The 19,512-nt window shown below is 49.6% G+C and overlaps 8 protein-coding genes across 8 annotated transcripts; 3 read left to right on the forward strand and 5 right to left on the reverse strand.

The window, feature by feature from the left end:
- Nucleotides 1–363: 363 nt before the first annotated feature.
- On the reverse strand, nucleotides 364–1,752 carry N7481_010513 (uncharacterized protein; the record flags this gene model as incomplete). Its single annotated transcript, XM_057269732.1, has 1 exon — nucleotides 364–1,752. One exon carries the CDS (start codon nucleotides 1,750–1,752, stop codon nucleotides 364–366), a length of 1,389 nt encoding a protein of 462 aa, XP_057116906.1.
- Nucleotides 1,753–3,920: 2,168 nt separating this feature from the next.
- N7481_010514 (dynamin family protein) lies at nucleotides 3,921–4,943 on the forward strand (the record flags this gene model as incomplete). Its single annotated transcript, XM_057269733.1, is given in 4 exon segments — nucleotides 3,921–4,076; nucleotides 4,088–4,443; nucleotides 4,479–4,608; nucleotides 4,743–4,943. The coding sequence occupies 4 exon segments, from the start codon at nucleotides 3,921–3,923 to the stop codon at nucleotides 4,941–4,943; spliced, it is 843 nt and encodes a 280-aa protein (XP_057116907.1).
- A 312-nt stretch (nucleotides 4,944–5,255) lies between these two features.
- On the reverse strand, nucleotides 5,256–6,745 carry N7481_010515 (FAD-binding oxidoreductase; the record flags this gene model as incomplete). Its single annotated transcript, XM_057269734.1, has 2 exons — nucleotides 5,256–6,433; nucleotides 6,499–6,745. The coding sequence occupies 2 exons, from the start codon at nucleotides 6,743–6,745 to the stop codon at nucleotides 5,256–5,258; spliced, it is 1,425 nt and encodes a 474-aa protein (XP_057116908.1).
- An 846-nt stretch (nucleotides 6,746–7,591) lies between these two features.
- On the forward strand, nucleotides 7,592–8,722 carry N7481_010516 (uncharacterized protein; the record flags this gene model as incomplete). Its single annotated transcript, XM_057269735.1, has 2 exons — nucleotides 7,592–7,879; nucleotides 8,138–8,722. The coding sequence occupies 2 exons, from the start codon at nucleotides 7,592–7,594 to the stop codon at nucleotides 8,720–8,722; spliced, it is 873 nt and encodes a 290-aa protein (XP_057116909.1).
- A 323-nt stretch (nucleotides 8,723–9,045) lies between these two features.
- N7481_010517 (glutaminyl-peptide cyclotransferase family protein) lies at nucleotides 9,046–10,256 on the reverse strand (the record flags this gene model as incomplete). Its single annotated transcript, XM_057269736.1, has 2 exons — nucleotides 9,046–10,183; nucleotides 10,204–10,256. The coding sequence occupies 2 exons, from the start codon at nucleotides 10,254–10,256 to the stop codon at nucleotides 9,046–9,048; spliced, it is 1,191 nt and encodes a 396-aa protein (XP_057116910.1).
- A 308-nt stretch (nucleotides 10,257–10,564) lies between these two features.
- N7481_010518 (uncharacterized protein) lies at nucleotides 10,565–11,439 on the forward strand (the record flags this gene model as incomplete). The annotated part of the gene is made up of 4 exons (XM_057269737.1): nucleotides 10,565–10,781; nucleotides 10,844–11,002; nucleotides 11,080–11,320; nucleotides 11,394–11,439. 4 exons carry the CDS (start codon nucleotides 10,565–10,567, stop codon nucleotides 11,437–11,439), a joined length of 663 nt encoding a protein of 220 aa, XP_057116911.1.
- A 1,160-nt stretch (nucleotides 11,440–12,599) lies between these two features.
- Nucleotides 12,600–16,489, reverse strand: N7481_010519 (mismatch repair ATPase MSH6; the record flags this gene model as incomplete). Its single annotated transcript, XM_057269738.1, has 5 exons — nucleotides 12,600–13,289; nucleotides 13,352–15,741; nucleotides 15,796–15,979; nucleotides 16,043–16,090; nucleotides 16,157–16,489. The coding sequence occupies 5 exons, from the start codon at nucleotides 16,487–16,489 to the stop codon at nucleotides 12,600–12,602; spliced, it is 3,645 nt and encodes a 1,214-aa protein (XP_057116912.1).
- A 581-nt stretch (nucleotides 16,490–17,070) lies between these two features.
- On the reverse strand, nucleotides 17,071–18,297 carry N7481_010520 (uncharacterized protein; the record flags this gene model as incomplete). The annotated part of the gene is made up of 1 exon (XM_057269739.1): nucleotides 17,071–18,297. The coding sequence occupies one exon, from the start codon at nucleotides 18,295–18,297 to the stop codon at nucleotides 17,071–17,073; it is 1,227 nt and encodes a 408-aa protein (XP_057116913.1).
- Between the last annotated feature and the right edge of the window lie 1,215 nt (nucleotides 18,298–19,512).

Below are 19,512 nucleotides of genomic sequence, written 5' to 3' on the forward strand. Positions count from 1 at the left end.
TGAATATTTGAAGAATTCAAGTCCACTGACCACATGGATGACGCGGGGTATTTTGTACTTTTACATTGTCGTGGCAAACACATGTCAGTTGAATTATTTAGCCCATTCTTCACCCACGGTAATGTTTTAACGATGACGCATAGCTACTAGTGGTTCCCTGGTTTCTTTATCTTGAATTTCCCCTTTTGAAATCTATATTCACCCCTCGGGTGTTTCTACAACTCTATAGATTCTAGTTTATTTTCTACTGGTCTACGAAGGAAGCGGAAGAAACGAAATAGATAATAGGAAATATCAGAGAGTATCAATTGATCATTTACTCGTTAAGCATAAGGAAAGTCGCTAGTTATCGTACAAAACTTCTTAGTATCGCTGAGTCTGAGCACCGGTCTTGTTACCACCGATGGTCTTGGAGCCATCGAGGTCCGAGTCAACACGAGGGTCAATCTTGTTCAGAGTGTCGTTGTTGTGGGGACCGGCAGTGGTAGGGCCACCGGAGCTGTAGCTGCTACCGGCAGCGCTCTCATGCTGAGACTGGTCAAAGTTCTTGGTGGTGGTAGGGCCCTTGCTGCCGTGTAGGCCGATAACCTGGTTGCCGCCCGCAATGCTGCCCTTGTGAACGTCCTGGTCGAAGCGGTCGACGCCAGAGTACTGGCCTGGGATGTGCTCCTTCTTCTGCTTGCTCTGGTCGCTATCGACACGGGGATCGACCTCGTTGGCGACGTTGCTGCTGTGGGGGCCTGCGGTAGAGCTGGCAGGTCCGGTAGCAGCAGAGTGGGCAGAGGGAACAGAGCCATGGCCTCCGGTCATACCAGTAGCACCGGTCGTACCAGTAGCACCGGTTGTGCCGTAAGCACCAGTGGTTCCAGCAGTGCGGGTGCTGCCGTGAGAAGCACGGCCATCGCGGTCACTGTCGAGGCGAGGATCAGCCTTGTTGGCGATGTTGCTATCGTGGTGACCGTGGTTGCTGGATCGGTTCAGGTCGTAGGCGTCGGCAGCGTTGCCAGTGCCAGTGGTGCCAGTAGTGCCAGTAGTTCCATATGCGCCAGTCGAGCCAACACCGGAGGAGATAGGCTGAGTAGAAGAGTGGGTAGTAGGAGCGAAGCCAGTCGAGCCAGCACCGGTGGAGATAGGCTGAGTAGAAGAGTGGGTATTAGGAGCGAAGCCAGTCGAGCCAGCACCGGTGGAGATAGGCTGGGTAGAAGAGTGGGTAGTAGGAGCGAAGCCAGTCGAGCCAGTCGAGCCAGTAGTGCCATATGCGCCAGTGGTACCAGTAGCGCCAGTGGTACCATAGGAAGCACGTCCATCGCGGTCACTGTCGAGGCGAGGATCAGCCTTGTTGGCGATGTTGCTATCGTGGTGACCGTGGTTGCTGGATCGGTTCAGGTCGTAGGCGTCGGCAGCGGTGCCAGTGCCAGTGGTGCCAGTAGTTCCAGTAGTTCCATGAGCGCCAGTAGATCCAGTCAGACCGGAGGTACCATGTGATGTGCGGCCGCTATCGACGCGAGGGTCAACAGTGTTGGCAGTGTTGGTATCATGAGGACCATAGTTGGTAGAAGTGGAAGTGTTGTAGGCTGAGCGGTCGCTGTCGATACGGGGATCGGCAGTGTTGGAAATATTGCTGTCGTGAGGGCCATGGTTGGATGATCGGGTAGAGTCATAGGCATTGGCATCGGTAGTACCAGTGGACTTGTGGTCTTTGTCACCGTGGTGGGTGACAGCGTCCTTGACCTTGTTGATGATGTTAGACATGTTGGTTGATGGAGAAAAAAGCTTGAAGAAAAAGTGTTTTGAAGATAGTAGATGAGTAGAAGATTGATGAGAGGTAATTGAGGAGAGATGATTGATGAGAAAGAAATGATTCCCCTGCTTCATGAAGGAGGTTTATATACTAGTGAGTAGATACGATCAACAGGTGTTGGCTTATGACGCCATGTGTACAAACGCGCCAACGCCAATGCCAACAAAGACCTGGCATGACGTGCTATCCCCGCAGTGTCAGTTTCGAACGTGAATATCAATCTCAATCAGAGTTACTGGTTACGGAATACGTACTCGTACTGGTGAGATTCTAAGTCAACCTGCTGGAGGTGGTGGGAAGATCCCAAACCGGGCAGCATGACGATCGGCAACGTCATACTAGATACGCCACCGACAGCGTTGGTCCCCCCATCAGCCTTATGTTATGCATGGAATAAGAATAGAATCCCCCCCCGATCGATCCCATCATAGGGGAATATATGTTTATCACTGCATTGATTTGGAAGTAAACAGTGGGTTGGGAGTCGATCTCAATCATTTTGCGTCATCTACAAAACGTCCGGAAACCGGCTGATCGCCGATCGCCAGGCATCTGAGTACCACCACGTCGATCAGGGTTTTGAATTAATTTAAAGAAAATTCCAGCTGGTTCAGGTACGTAATTGGGAGCTGCCCGTGAAGATCGCAATAGCAATGGTGGGATGTGAGAGGGTGAGATCTCTACCAAACGGCTCGATGTCTTGGTATGAGCTCCATGTGGGATCCCCAAGCTCCTAATTAGAGCTTCCGTCTTGTGGCTTACACCTTCCTGCCAAGAATGATGAAAGACCACATCTTCCTTCTGAATTCCTGCTTCAATGGCTTACAAGTTTCAACTATCCTGCACGCTACCGTCATCCCAGAGTCTAGCCAGTGGTCGAATAGTGATATTCCTTGAATCCCTGTCGACTGTGGCGGTCGCGGTCTGAACCCCGTACTGCCTTGGATTATACAGCTCGGGAGCCAATAACTGTCAAGGCCGGGATGCACGTTATTCTTGATTTCTATGTAGACTCTTGCCACCAAAAGGCAGTCCCGGTTCGGCAAGCCGTGCGCCAGCCACAATGTTTACTGGCCACATTTAAAAATAAATTTAAAAATGTTCATGACTTTTGGCATTCTCTTTTTCTTTGAGTGCTTACCATTCGCCATCGTTTGATGATCCTATCCTATGTAAAACTTGGCCCAGGCTGTCTTACCGATTCGGTCTACGTAGTGGCTTCCCACTTGTGTCGAGGCCGCCAGGATAAACTCTCCCCTCCCGGAGTCCCCTCCACCAAGGTACTACTATTAGTACTACTTTCTGGTAGCGTGTCATTTGAAAATTCTATATGACGCATCGTGGATAGATGGGTGATATATCCAGGGCCAAATTGAAGAGGCACTTATGACAAAGGCATTACAATCCCCATTTCGCCCCTGTTGTCGAAGGGTGAATGATGTGTACCGACTTGTATCGCTGAGTTTGATTTCTGCAATCAAAATGTTTCCAATATTTACTTCTTCAAGTGAGAATACTACCTAGTCACTGCCAGAATTTCAAGTTTGAGGTGTTGAGATTAATTAATTCAGCCGGTACTGGTACCAATGGATCCTAGTGATAGTGCACCAGTTACTATTAATTTTCGACAACATATTCAGTAGCCACCTGGGGCGCATTAAGGCTAGTACTACCAGGTGTCACTATTGCCGGGATCTAAGAACCATAAAGTGACGATGTATGCTAGGAAAGGAGTAGGTATGCGATATATATGCCTGACCTGGAGAGCAAAATGCATATCAGCCTCAACTTGAAACAATAGGATATCCCATCCTTTCCTTTCAATTTCTGTTTGACTACTACCAGTAACACTCCTCTCAATGGCCGCCTGGGCTGCAAGTGCAAGGTTGACGGCAGATGTGAGGTCGTTTGTTCCTTTTGCACCTTCCTTAAAGACATCGGTGAATCGGGTTTTGCACACAACAACGTCCTCGTTCTCTAAGAAAAGCAAAGCATTTAAATATTCATCCTACTCCAAGAATCGTGAGTGGTCATTCTCTGCTCAGCAAATCGCCGATCTTCTGTATCCAGAAGCTCCTGACTTTGGAACATACTAAGATCTAAGATGCGGGATTTCACCATGCCACCAGACGGTACAGCCTCTCCGGGAGAGGCTCCCCTGACGACTACATCGTTGGAATCGATCCAGACAATCGAACAGCACAAGCTTCTAGATCTTGTCAATCCCCTGCATCGTGCAGGGCTCAGCTCGACCCTTCAGTTGCCACAGATCGCCGTTTGTATCAGTCCTCCGGAAAAAGCTCGGTACTCGAGGCTATCACTGGAATCCCCTTTCCGCGCAAGGAGAATCTATGCACTCGTTTCGCTACCGAAATCATCATGAGACGCGATACGGTGGACGCCATGTTCTGCAAGATTAATCCTGACCGAAGCCGCGGTGAGCAGCAACAGGCAGACCTCCGCAAGTTCTCGAAATCTATTCAAGACTTTGGTGAGCTTCTATCGCTGATTGAGGAGGCTACGGTGGTGATGGGGCTGGACGAGCATAATGCCTTTTCAAAAGATGTTTTGAGTAATGAGATCTGTGGATACAGCAGCAACGATTTCAGGCTCACGTCAAAGAGTCAGTCACCGCTGCAACGGTAAATGTAGCTGTTTATGAAAAGACAGCCAACAGCGGAACCACCAAGAACAAGGAATACATTAGTCCCGGGATATTCAATAAGGAATTCGAAAAGAATTTCGAGCAAAAGATGGACAGATATTCGGCCGGGCAAGCTCTGGATGCTCTTAACGCATATTACAAGGTATCTCGGGTCCATTCCATATCGTATAGACCTTCCTTTGCTTCGGCATGGAGACTCTGTTGTGTCACAAAATACACCAGCTAACTTATTTTCCAGTCAGAGCGGAAATATTTTATGATGTCGTTGCAAAGCAGGTCATTGAGCGTCATCTTGTGACCCCGTTGTCTGAGGTCCTTTCGCCAAAAGTTCTAGCTCGTTACAGCGACCAGGATATTCAGGATTTGGCCCCTGAGCAACCAGAGGTGATCCAAAAGCGGGATGATCTAAATAGTAAAGTCAAGATGTTACAGGAGAGTCAGGAGGCATTCTGTATTGCCTTGGGTCGGGATATGTGAGGGAATACGACCTGCTGGCTCTGGCCAGAAAGTAAACATTCGCCAGCTGTCCGGTTTTTATGTTCTTCGTGTCATCCGGCCATTTACAACCAGCTCATGCTGCTTTAGTTAGCGTTAATTAGGTCTACGATGAATAGCGACGATCTTCCGAAAGTATTTCTTTGGACCTTGAATACATTATGCTAGTATAAATATAGCTAGTAGTATACGCTATGCTAAGGGTATCGAGTAGTATCATTAAATCATAAGTGAAAGCCCCCACTCTCGGAACACGACGATCAATTCCGCCAGGTGTCATAATTCCATCTCGCTTCAGTGCTTGGGTCCGACCCGAACACTTTGTGGGTTGTGGAAAACATCATTGGGATCAACTTCCGCCTTGATAGTCTCCAGTCGAGGGAGATTGCTTCCCCAGTAAGCGAGCTGAGCATTCTCCATGTACGGATCCACGTAGCCGGGATATGCCCCAAAGCGTGCGGTGGGAGCCTCTGAGACAAGAATAACATTATTCATACCCTGAAGAAAGTTCTTTGTCTCTTGTGAAACTGGACCAATAATGCTTATCGCGTAGGATTGCATCCACATGAATGCATCCCGGTGAGCATACGCAGTAGCACCAGTGGGAATATCGTTGGTCGCGCCACCCTCCAGATCAAATATAACAAACCATGCAAGAGTACCCTTGTTCGTCTTGTCAATGTACTCGAACAAAGCATCGACACCATGGTCCGGAATGATTGTCTCGTTGGTGAAAGGCATAGACTTGGAGTAAAAGTGAGCGGGAATACCACCAACCACGCGCTCAATGAGTTCTTCAACTTGACTCCCAACCATGCCTAGCCAGTTACTCAAGGTCAATTCAAAAGCGGAAGTACTTCCCGGGAAATGGTTCTCAAACTTGAATAACTCAAATTCCTCTCGGGATCCGAAATAGGTACCAGAGACAATAATCCCAGCTTCTGAGATTAGGAGCTCCGAAGAAAACTTCCGAGTCAAAGTTTCGCTCGAGATAAGTTTCTGCCACTGTTTGAAGACCGCAGCCTTGGCCTGCGAATCTCCTATACTCCAAGTGAACGAATATTGGTAGGCCTCGGTCGGTGCGGGATGAGTGTGAAGTTTGAATTCAGTGACGATGCCAAAGCTCGCTGCAGCACCCCTGATAGCAAAGAACAGATCTTGGTTCTCGTCCTTGGAGGTTTGGACGACGGAAGAGTTGGCCAATACAACGGTTGCTTCTTCGACATGATCCATGGCCATGCCCCATTCTCGGGACTTAGGACCAAGACCACCAATTGTTAGATGGCCGCCAGTGCCAACCTGCGGACAAGTGCCATGGGCGATAGCACGTCCACCAGCATCATGCAGACGGGTTGTCAAGTCTCCAAGGAGAGTCCCCGTGCCAATGGTCGCGATGTGGGTATGCGGGTGCATCGAGAAATGCTGAAAGTGCTGCATATCAACGACGATAGCACCATCTACGCCACCAAGCCCTGGTAAAAGGTAGGTTAGATGGTATTTGAAACGAGCAGCGGCAGGAATGACAAATGTGACACACCATGGTTAGCGTAGCTGTGGCCGCCACTGCGAGCTTGGACTTTGTAGTCGTGCTGCACGGCGCATCGTACAATGTCCGCAACTTCATCGGTGCTCTTCGGATATGTAATCGCAGCTGGAGTTACTGGGATGTCCAGATTATAGACTGGGGGCAGTGGAAGTGAACCTCGAAAGGTGACTCTGCGGGCATCATTGCCGACAGCTGCAAGGAAACAGCCGTGACCGGCGATGCTCTGGGAGTTACCCATGAAGAAAGGAGTGGAGGTCCAATCAGGAAGAGTTGAAGAGGCGAAGAATGGAAGAGAACAGGAAGAAGTAGAGGAAGAGGAAGAAGAAGTTGCCGCGGCGAGTTTACGCTGTTCAGACTGGGCAGGCACGAGTGTACTGTGTGGTACATCGCGAGGAAGGCGCGACTGAAAGATCCGGAATGCTGGAAAACCCAAACTGAACCCCTGGGACAGTTGGTGCTATTAATACTACACTCTACTGTGTTGTATTGTAGTACTACAAGTATAGGTTATAGACAGAGGTCCTTGAACAAAGATATTCTGATTGAATGGAACAATGATGCATCTATGAGCGCTATACCTGGCACTGACCAGTACTAGCATCTTCGGTGGTCACGTAAGCCCTAAGTGGGATCCATTCCCCAGCACCAACAACAACATCCCTTGAATAACTGCATAAATTTAACTCGGTCTATCTACACGTATAATCTACTTAGAAATGAGCAAGGAAGCCCGATCTGGATCCGCCCTCGGGCAATTTCCTCCTTTTGCACTCCACTCGGGGACGCTTTGAGCCGGGGACCTACAGGTCCCCGACTTCTGTCATGACTATTCTTCCATTTAACAATTGCAATCTCACATTCTCATCTTCATAGTCCCTCATTTCTTCCTTATTTCTCCTCCAGTCTTATCGATTTCACCCCACGCCTTGTGCCCTTTCGATCTATCAACTCAATCCCATGTCCGGGGACGATATCCATGACATCAAATAAACTTTCAATGTCCTCATCACCCGCAACTTCAAAAAGAATCGGCCTTTCTCCTTCGTCCTCTTCCTCCCTGTCACCCATCACGTTATAAATAGCCATGTTCACACCCATTCAAACCTCCCTCGGAGCCTGGCTTTTATTCCAGGGCTCCTCGGGTCTACTCGTCCATAACGGCGCTGTCTTCGGCATATCCTCCCTTCTTTCGGGTTCCGTCTTCAATCCATCAAAGGAGAACATTCCTATCATCGCTGGCTTGGTCTCGAGTATCCTCCCAGTCTACCTGCTCGCCCCATCTTTGCTCCCAAGCTACCCTGCAGCTCCGGATTCATTGGCTACGGCGGTGACAACTTTTGGAGTCGGACTTCTCCTAGGTTGGGGTACAAAGGTGCGTGATATACTACGAGTTTTAGCGGTGTTGAAATGCTTCTCTCGTATAATGGAGGGAATTTTCTTTTGAGAATATATGGAGAACATACGCAATACTGAACTAGACAAAGCTAACACTCTACAACGGCACAGAATGGCCGAGGATGCACTTCCGGACATATGCTCTGCGGAATATCGCGACTATCCGCACGCTCAATAATCTCAACAGCGATATTCTTCACAACGGCCCTTATAACCGCTAATGTCGTCGGGGGAGGCTCAAACATTCCACCCTGCGGCCCATCAACACCATGCTACACAGCCATGGCCCCCCTCAGCACCCGAGCTAGCCTTTATATCCGGCGCGGTTATATTATCAACGATCACGAATTTCTTCATTATTCCTAAATCATTCACCCGGAGCGAGACAAGTCGAACTGCCTTTGCCTACATCGCCGGACTCGAGTTCGGGCTCGGCCTATTGATCTCTGGAATGGCGGACTCGGCTAAGGTCTTGCGGTTCTTTGCTCTACCCACCGATCCCTCTCGTTTTGATCCCTCCTTGGCTCTCATCATTGCATTTGGCCTTGGTCCTTCACTCGTGACATATTTGTCATTGGAACCGGGTCAATCGTCGGACAAGGATAAGTCTGCCGCGAAGCCGACGCTAGCTGAGCGTTGGAGACTCCCTACGGCGACGGTGGCGGATATCGACTGGCGATTTGTGGCTGGTGCGTTGGCCTTTGGCGTGGCGTGGGGGTTAAGAGGAGTCTGTCCTGGCCCGGCTCTTTTGAGGGCAATTCTCCAGCCTAGTTGGGGGTTGGTGACGATGAGTGGATATTTTGTTGGTAACCTCTTCTAGATGGAGGGGGTAGATGATGGGACAGGATAGACATTGGACACTAGTATTATTTAAGCACCATAGAAGATAGATATGTATTGTAGCTGGAGGTTAGATAAAACTACTTGTGGTAATAACGAAGAGTATTTCGTCACTGAAAACAAAACGTGAATCGTTCTTATCATAGGCTGTGTGATGCGAAATCAGCATGGGTATGCGGATAGAATAGTAAAACTATGCAGTGCGAGCGGCTCAAAATGATTTACTGGGTATATAACACGAAATTGGAATGTGAAACCCCGCAGAGCAGCGAGGGGACGTGGAAATGGAAATACGGGAAAGGCTTACAATTCGGTCTTCTTGTTGAGACGAATAGCCTCTGCCTCAAACTCAAGCTCTTCATCCCGGCGCGACTTTGACTGTGACTCCGCCTGCTGCCCAAAATCCAAGTACCCCTCCAACTCCATCCACTCGGCCGCAAAAGCAGTGATGACCAGACCCCAGTCTTCAACCGTGGCCATATCAAGATGCTCCGCGTCATCATCAAGGGTATGCCAAACAGGCGGGAAGCCCTTGAACGGCGTAAAGTCAATAAGATGTAAAACTTCCACGCCGCGCGCTAGAAATGGAAGATGATCATCCGAGATTCCACCAAAGGGAATAACATCATGCGAGTTCTTCTTTGAATCAGGGAACCAATGTTGATCTGAAGCGGTTTTCATCCGACCCAGGGAACGCAAACGCTCCTCGGCCGCGGCGAGGCTTTGATATGCCCAGTGAGTTGTCTGGTAATATGATTGGATATTGGGTGCTTTAGAACCGAGGAGGTCAAGAAGGACGAAGAGTTCGATGGATGAGAGGGGTGTTTTGTAGGTTGACATTGCCGGGTAGAATTCCGAACTCCAGTCCGCGGCCAGAGACCGCGCACCGTATAGAGAGTCTGTATCGGACCAGTGGTCGAAAGCTTCTTCGCCGTCCAAGAAGAGGATCTGGATGCCACGTTCGTCCTCAAGAGACGGGTCCAATCCTTCGGCACGCATCGCGGTCCATTTCGCATCCAGGGCCGTATCAATGGTGCGCACGGCGTGCATGAGGATCGCACATGGGGCCGCGCTATCAATGGCACCGATGAAACCCATCGGTGTCAGCTTGCTATCGTAATGCGCGACCAATGTCAACCGCCCGACATCTCCAACCGGGGCTCCTGGCGGATCGCGCGAGGCAATGAAATTGACAAAGGGGACTTCCTTGCCCTTGGATATCGGGGTGGTGGAAGTCGAGTTCTGCAGTTCAATGTTCCATTTCGGTAATGTTGTTCGAAAGAAGTTGGCGAAGTGTTCGAGGACTGCTTCGTGGCCTTCTGTTCCTGGGACGCGAGTGCGGAGGATCGGCGAGAGGAGGGAGCCCGTGTGGATGTCGTAATCTCCACTGGCGCGAGGAAGGGAATTTAAAGACTCATCGGAGAGTTTCTCATAGGCATATCTGGGGGCAGCAAGAGGAACAAGCTGAGGAGGAGGAAGAAGTGGCCGATAAAGCCACGATAAGCCGGAGACATGGCGTCAATGACGGGGAGAAGAGAAGCTCGCCTAGCTGTTCATGACTTCATCGGAGGTCATAAAAAACCCAGACCGGCTGGGGTAGGAAATATAAGCACAGAATTGACACCCAAGACAGGAGAGAGACTCAAAAAGAAGAACAAGACTAAAAGAGACGGAGGAGAGGCAAGCGGAGAGAAGCAACAAAGCCAAGCGGAGCCCCGGGGAGATCGGCGGGCGGTGAAGGAAATAAACTGAGAACTGCCGCCATCCTGCATCCTCCTATGGGAACAGCCCAATCCCAATTCAATTCATTCCAACCCATTCAATGCGCATTCTTCTACATCCCACACTGCGCGCCTTGCCCAGATCAGCTCAGCGCGATCTACGCAGTCGGGTCTGGCTGCGTTTCAAAACTCAAGTCCCACTTCCATCTCAGCGCAATGCCCCCAAAGCGCCTCCTCCGAAGACCGTCACAGGAACTACCCCCGAACCACCCACAATAACATCCTCCGCGGAGTCCGTGAAGACAACCATTCGAAAAGGTAGGACAGAAAAGTGTCCGCGGTATCGAGACATGGTCGATATGCTGACTCTGGGGTTACAGGGCCACCGGAGCGTATTCTAATTTATTATGGAGGAACCGGCCGATCTATGTTTTTGGGAATGCTTCGAGTAACCACGATTTTCCTCTTCGGCGCCGCATGCTTTATTGTAGCCCCGACTTGCTGGGCCGACGAGAGCCAGCAATGGATGACCCCGCTAGGTGAGTGCTGAGTGCTGTCTACACTACACAGCCCTTCCCCGACTCGGTACTGGGACTTGTACTAACAACAGCCAAAGTCATAATCGGCGGCGCAATCCCCATGCTCTCATTCGCATACGTCGCCGCTCCCTATGTCAACTTCGTGCATCTGGCCCTACCTGCCTTCGCCCGGAAATCACGAGAAATGGCCGTGCACTATGCAAAGGATCTCCCGCCCAATGCAATCCTGTACATGAACACAATGCGATGGAACACCATCCCCGCCAAACAACCGTCCGTCTGGGCGATCTGGTCACAAACAAACACCCCGTTCGACCCGTTACTTTCCTCAACACAAAGTCCACCCCATCACCCTGGTATCGAACGAAGTCTCCGACCCAGTTCTTTACAGCGGAGCAGAGTCAACCCGGACGACAGACAACGGCTTTTTACCCTGAGTTGTGGCCGACTATCTATAGACGGATTCAGAGCCAGAAGCCAAAACGCTAGCATTATGTGGTGGGGGGGGTTGGAAGAGTCTACGGCCCCGGGGAGTTGGTTTGGTTGTTTCTATGATTGTATGATACCTTGCATCTACCACACCTTTGTACTATTAGAGATCTCGATATATGCAGGCCTTTCTTCTGGTCTTCTTACTTCAACTCTTGGAATCGGTTAGTAGGGATAGTAGAGCTGTAACCTTCCCCACATTCCCATCAAAATGGGGATTTTTGAGTAAGATTTTGAACCACTTCATCAATATTCAATACTATTGACTAATATTTAACTTCTGAAATGATTCTTCATAGGTGTTCAGAAGCGCAGAAGAGAGTCGGACCTCTCTAAAAATTCCGGCCTTCAAGGAGACTAGGAAAAGATAGCTGGGCATATATCAACGAGCAGATGGCGCATGAGGAGTTTCAATAGACAACTTGAAGGTGTTGCTGTCAGACTTCTACGAAAGGGAAGTGGAAAAGTTGCGAGGGAACAGAGTCTCGTAGTGAGACAAGCCCTTTGGTCTAGCCTCAGGGCAGTTGGTACCAATAAGCTCTGGCTCCATCCATACACCAAGAATCATTCCAGCATCACGTATCCTGTCTAGAAGAAGCTTGAGCCCACTTGGAGATCACGTTTTAGATGATGTCCAAATACCAACAAAGCTCCACCATCCCTTCGTATCGGAGTACTAGCCTGCGTCGATAACAGCATTCGGGACCGGCTTTTCTAGCCGGCTCAATCAATACAGTCGCTTCCTTGGTATTGGGATTGCCTTTCAGGCAATTAATGGTCATTGAAGGTAATGCTAGGTTGATGTTTTCTTCGTGGTGTTGACGTATACGACGGCGGTATTTGACCGCGCTTGGTCTAGTTCCTAATTGGCCAATTATATGCGGAGTTGTATCCAGTCATCCCCGGGCCTAGCTGAGAAGTCGTTTGTACAGACAAATGCTGCGTATCAATAGATCTGATTGTATGAACGTTTGAGAATAATGTTATCATTGTAAGAGATAAGCCCCATTAAGAACGCCATTTGACCGAGATGTCTGACAAGAAAGAAATAGAGTGTGACAAATCGTAGAACAGAAACAACATAGAATGAAATGAATCACGAAGTACCTCACAAGGCCTCGATAGCTTTGCGCAGCACCTCCAGACCATGATCAGCAATATCAGCATCATCCTCGCCCGAAGGCTCACGCAGAGCCCAGGCAACATCACTCCACCACCCGAGACCAACATACCCACCGCCCTTCCGGCGTTCGAGACTTTCCTTAAGTCTACTGGTATGCTCCCACTGCTTAGCCGCCTGCTCAGCACACTCAATGACCTTATTCGAAATTCCACACATGGCCGCGCAGTGCATGCCGAAACTACCCTCCGCAACACCGTCCTCAAGCTTGTAGAGGAAGGTCACGCGACGCTCGGCCTCATCGACTTGGATGGCCATACGCTTCGGGGTGATTTCGGGATGGCCCTCGAACTCGGTTGCGAGGGAGTGGTAGTGCGTTGCGAAGAATCCCATCGCGCCGATGTGGGTGGCGATGTGGTGCAGGACGGCCTGCGCGACTGCGACACCGTCGTAGGAGCTGGTGCCACGGCCGAGCTCGTCGAGAATAACTAGCGAGCGTGGCGTTGCTTCGGAGAGAATCTTCTTCGTCTCCGAGAGCTCAACGAAGAAGGTTGATTGAGCAGCGAAAATGTTATCGTTGGCTCCTAGGCGGGACATGATTCGATCCACTGGGGTGAGTCGGGCGGACTGGCAGGGGAGGTAGCAGCCGATCTGGGCCATGATTACGGCGACGCAAGTCTGGAGAGTTGTTTTGTTAGTCTTCTTTGATCGGAATAAATGGGGGAGGGGCCAATAGTTACCATTCGGAGAAGTGTTGACTTTCCGGCAGCGTTGGCTCCGGTCAATAAGTCGATATTGGCACGGTTGCCGCCGAGCTGGACATCATTGGGAATGAAGTCTTCAACGGAGGAAAGAAGACAGGGATGGCGCAACTCTTCGAATTCCAGGACGCTTCGCTCTTCATCGACGAAAACTGGACGGCAGCTTGGTTGCCCCAGAGATGCGGACGCCTTGGCCAGGCTGATCAAACAGTCTAGTTGGGAAACAACGCGAACAGCGGCTAGCCATGTACCGTAGTGTTCATCGAACCGGGCATGGAAGCGGCCGGCAACCTCTTTCACGATTTGGCCGTGTGTTTCCTGGGCTTCCTGGAGTTTACGGATGGAACTCCGAAGCTCGGGGAAACAGTACCGCTTGACCTGCTTGGTAGCAGACATCTGATTCCAGTCCTTCGGAATATTCTTCACCTTGATCGGGACCTCAAGCTGGTAGATCTCCTTGCCATTGTCACGGTAGCAGATGGCAGTTGATCCTAGCTCACGGCGTGATTTCTTCAGAATATTATCGAGATCCTGATGAAGCTGATCAATCGTCTCTTGCGATTGGTCGAAATCGCTTTCCACACCAGTCTCCGGAACAAGTACCCCATTCTCCTTGGCCTTGGAACGATCAAATGCAGTCTTCCAGTATGCCAGGAGCTCGGTCATGTCGGGCATAGCCGAGATCAATTGTCCGATGATTCCCTCGCCAGAACCACTATCTTTTAGGAGACCCATGGTATAATCAATTTGTTCGAATCCTTCGAGGACACGAACGAAATCTTGAGCCTTGCAAACGCCTGCATGAACACGAGAAATCAACCGCTCCAGGTCAGGCATCTTAGTCAGTTGCGAGGAGAACTGATCCCGGACGCTGGGGTCAGCGTTCAGAGAGTCGACAGCATCCAATCTCGCATTGATTCTCTGCGAGTCCATCAATGGATGGCAGACCCACTGCTTGAACAAACGCTTGCCAAAGGGTGTGATACACTTGTTGAGGAGTTGGAATAGTGTACCATCCACACCTCCATCGAATGAATTGGCAAAGATCTCCATGTTGATCAAAGTTTGACCGTCCAACACCAAGCTGGAAGACTTCTTGATCGGATCATACCATGTAAAGTTGCCGATGGTAATCAGGTCGCGTTCGATCTTCAGGAGGCGCAGGTATTGAGTCAGAGCACCAAATGCAGACATGAGAAGCTCCTTCTCGCGCGCCTGGCGTAAAGTCTCAGGCCAAGCTTTAATATTATCATCATCTTGAGAAACGAAATAATCGCTAGCATCCAGCTCCTTCAATGTAATATCCGCCTCCCAAAACTCTTTGCCTGGTTTCATGTAGTTCCATAGGGTGGTAGGTCCGGTGTTGTTCTTCAGAATACGCATCATCTTATGCGAAACGCAGCCCTTCTCAAGCAATAATTCTTGCGGGCGGGTCTGTGCAACGAAGGTCTCGAATTTCGTCATGTCGATATCGTCAACAAACTCGGAGATGAAAAACTGACCCGTCGCCGTGTCGACAAAAGATAGGCCGAATGCAGGGAGATCGTCCACGATAGCTTCCTTGATGGCAACACAGTATGTGGACATATCGTCTTGAAGCATGGACCCTTCAACAAGTGTACCAGCAGTGAGGACACACGCAAGTTCACGCTTGATGATCTTGTCTTCCTTGCCAGGTTTCTTTCCATCCCGCTCACGCATTTCTTTGCCGAGTGCGGACTCGGACTGATCTACACGAGCAATCTTGTAACCTTTGGCGACAAATTGGTTCGCCCAGTGGGCCAAGCTCATTTCGGGAACACCGACCATGCGCATGTTCACTCTGTCCGTAAGTTTCAGATCAAACAATTGATGGCCAATGGTAGCATCATTCTCGTAAAGCTCGTAAAACTTTCCCTTCTTGAAAAACACAACAGTGTCCCAGAACTTCTGCTTAATTTCCCAGTATTGCTTCTCGAACGGTGAGAAGCGGGACCAGGCGAGGGGAGGAATATAGATCGTTCGAGGATCAAAATCGGGGTGGCCTGGAGGGTTCTTGTCGATATCCATGGGGTTGGCAAGCCAAGGGTAGCGCGCCTCGGGGTCTCTGACATGAGCCTTTTCCTTCTTCGTACTGGCGGGAGCCTTGGTGTTCGTTTCACGCTCTTTCCGAGGCTCTGTACTTTCTGGGTCAAACGTCCACTTAAGAGCAGTTCCCCCCGAGCTCTCGTGGAGCTCAATGTCGAGGTCTTCGTCGGCCGGTGGGGGTGGTGGAAGCGAGGAGGACTGGTTGGAGCTCTTGCGCGCAGATTGGGGAGCCGATCTCTTTCGCTTCTTCGCGGGTGCAGCGTCCTCGTCGGAGTCATCGGCAACGACAAAGTCGTCCATCTCTGGTCAGGGTCAGTATTACACACGAGGTATTCCAGGGCAGCGTTAGAACAAACCATCGTCCGAATATCCGGCATCCTCTGCACCAGCTTCGAACTCGTCTTCGCTTTCTACCACAGTCTTCTGGCGCTTCGCGGCACGACCTCCGGCACCGTTCTTCCGGCTGGGACGGAAGATAGCTTCATCATCGTCTTCGCCTTCAGAGTCAGATTCCTTATAGCTGACCTGTTTCTTCTTGGACTATTGGAACACGATTGTCAGTATGAGGAGAGTTATGTTAACGGAACTGAGAAATAGACATACTCGACGTGAAGGGGTCATTTCTGCATCCGGGGCTGCGTCGCCTCCAGTCTAACGGGAACAATTGTCAGTGGTGCGGAGGATGGAGGAGCGGATGCAAAATGCGAACAAACACACCTTTACAGCATCCACATTTTCCTCGTCTTCATCCGGGATGGGCATATCACTACTAGGCACAGGGGTCAAGTCCTGTGCAAAGCTAGAGAAACTTCTCTTTTCCTTGGGTTTCGTAGCACTAGCAATAGCACTACGTTGTTCGGAGGCTCGTTGGGCTGGAGAGGAGGCGGGCTCGCGGGGTTTCGCTTTGACACTAGAGGGTGTCGCGGGAGATGACTTCTGGAAAAATCCCAGAATAGACTTCTGGCTTTTCATGTTCTGGGCACTCGAGGTGGTTCGTTTCAACGCGGAGGAAGGTGTGCCGGTTGGCGAGGAGGCGTCTCCTTTGGCCATTGTGGTCAATTGAAAGGCGATTTGGTATAAAGAGGGACTTGTCGGTATAAAGAAAGGCTCAGGGCATGCTGGTATAGATTGAATTGAAAGGGAATGGCTGGGACTAAGACATTAGAAGGGCGACAGGGGATGGAATACGCAGTGGATGCGATGGGAAGTTGAGCGGAGGCGATAAGATCGCGCATCGCGTCGACGCGTATAGTGCCCGCGGTCCTTAGTCAGCGACTTTCAGTGTTCAACTGTGATCTATCACATCACATCACAGAACGGAAAGAAATAGTTAGTGATGGTGCTTATGGGAATACACGGTTGGGATTCGATCTGCTCACTTTGATATACTTCTATTCTCAATGCACCCTGGCAATAAGTGATGGCTTCAAGCATAACTTGAACCAGAACACCACGTTACTAGTGCTTCATACAACTACAGCCCAGTAGATGCCAAAATGGTATTTCAATTGAGAAGACTTATTCTGCAATAAACAGTGCCCATATCCCTTCGTATTAATTTTCTGTTAGTTGAAATTGCAGGTACAATTTTCTATCTAGCTACTCATCAATCAATTCAGCCTCCGCTCCTATCAACTACTGTACTTCCGGCCCGTGCTCTTCCCAAAAATGATGGCACCATCATTCAAGAACACTTCATGATCCGGGGGACTTGTTCTCAGGGACTGGGCATGATTGCATCCACCGTCAACTCTAGCTTCGCAATCGCCTAAGATACTATTTCTTTTCGAGACCTTCAGGTAAAGCTTGGCCGCAAGTCTCGGCTTCCCCTGCGTACCTCCATGCTTTTCGGATAGCGACTTGACACATTCCGCACTTGCCATGAGATAATTGTCTCGGGGAAGAGGGCACCATGCTTTACAGACCGTATTCGGACTCGGTTGAATCGCATCAGCTATGCCCTTGCACAACAAAACAAGCATATCGGGATTTTCACGGGGAATCTTATACCACGACTCAGACGCGCTGAGTGGCAATTTGACTCTCTTGTCATTTGATGGCCTGCTGGCTGCAATATCACATATTTCCCAGCCTCGAATCCAACGTCGTTCAGCTACTCGAATTGAGGTTTCGTTCAAAATTCTCTGCTGTTCTTTTCTCCTCTCCATTGCGCAAAATATGTGCTTCAGTTTGGTCATGAAAAACAATTCTTTTTCATCGGCGTATGCCTCGCGCAATACGAGGTTTAAATTCTCCATCACCATGTTGAATGCAGCCTGTCCACCTGTAGTACAAGGCGGAATGAAGGGAATCTTGTTCACGATTTTGCTGGCGTTTGGCTGTCTCGAGGCCCACGCATGAGCAGTGAGAAGAACAGAATTCAACTCTGGGACCATGAAGCCAGTCTTCTTCTCTGTGTCATATATAATACAACAATTGTCCTTTGAGTTCAGCAGCCTATCCTCTAGGCAAGTCTCTTCTCTCTCGATCGACGCAAACAATCCCTTCGTGAAAATGACTTTGGACCCAATCCCGCCCCCAAAGATACCCAGGCCTTCAGTCCCCATTGTCGGGTTTATCTCTCGGCCAATTCGTAGAGTTGTTGGGCTGCATTCGGCCTGTGATAAAGTAATGCTTTCGAAACCTGAATCTCGTGTACCCACGTGAATATATGCCTCGCTGCAATATCCAACAAAGGATCGTCGGCTGTGCATAGTATCGACTTCGAGATCGGGTGGTATAGTCCGTTTGAGTGCTTGAGGTATAGTATCTGCGGATAGCCACTCTCCCGGTCCACGAAGTCCAATGAAATGCCACTGGAGGGTATCATTACCTCCCCCAAGTGCCGGTATGAGCATCGTCGAATAGCCTTTAAGGATCATCCCTTGTGGTAACTCCAAAGAATAAGATATTCTGCCGAGTTGGATCAAAATGTCCAAAGGAATCTCCAAACCAAGCTCGCCTGTCCTATTAGGTACAGGGTATCCTTGAGCTATAACACAATTCTGGAACAAAGGAATCCAGCAGGAGCCCTGCTCAGGCCTGGCAGGTGTAAATCCCTCGTGTGTGATGGTATATCCAAGCCTCCGATCTTCTGGAGAATCTGATATGTGTCCTTCATCAAGCCTCGCTGACAGCTCGGGACCTTCCATGATCAAGGACTTCGAATAATGTACTTCACGGAAGCTGCCAAATATCCCCTCTGGGTACGTTTGAAAGACGGCAACTACCCACGCCATCAAAGTGGCTAGCAAACAAACATCTTCTCCTCTTCCTTTAGCAATGATAACCGGGTAGGCTCCTTCTGTGCAGTTCACTTCGCATACAAGGTTATTGTGAACTCGATTCCGTGTTGATTCTATATGATGTAAGCTAAGCAAGACTTGATCAAATAGTCCAGTATCTCATCCGTTCTGGAAAATGACTTTTCCTTCCCCGATTGGCTCTGGATCACACAATTCATCGTCCGCGGAGCCGGGTATGAGTTCTATAAAGCATAGTAGATATCTTACCAAAATTCTGGCAAGCATCCACAATAAATTGAAAAATACCCAGTGCCCATTCTCCCCATGAAAATTTGATATATTCTTCGCACGTTGTTGCAAATGCTGCTTCAACTTCTCCACTTAAAACCAGAACATATTTCAAGTCCCAGGAACCACCAAGCTGCGACTCGACAAACCCCCGGACGTTCCAGTTTAGAGCAAAGGTTACCCGCCACTGTTCTCTGTGGAATCTCAAGACATTCTCCATGCGGTCCGCGATCTTTTCAAAAGCAGTACAATTGATAAATCTTTCCCTATGTGGCGTGGGCTGCGCTGGTGCACTCTGACCTCGATCTTCCAAGCTTAAATTATAGTTATGTCCATATTGATACGGCAGCAACTGGAATAAATAAGTAATCAGCTGAGTCACTTAGAATATAGGGCTCTAAAATGGGTTCACCTCATATCCACAGTTGCCACATCGAAGGTGACCACAAAATACACAACTTTCTGGTGCAAGGACTGGATTTAGAAGTTCACGACAATCACAACATATCCATATGTTATATGATGACATCCTTTTCACCG

Source organism: Penicillium waksmanii, assembly GCF_028829765.1.
Source record: "Penicillium waksmanii strain IBT 27052 chromosome Unknown utg000009l:1.0-4314994.0:1.0-4318279.0, whole genome shotgun sequence".
NCBI lineage: Eukaryota > Fungi > Ascomycota > Eurotiomycetes > Eurotiales > Aspergillaceae > Penicillium > Penicillium waksmanii.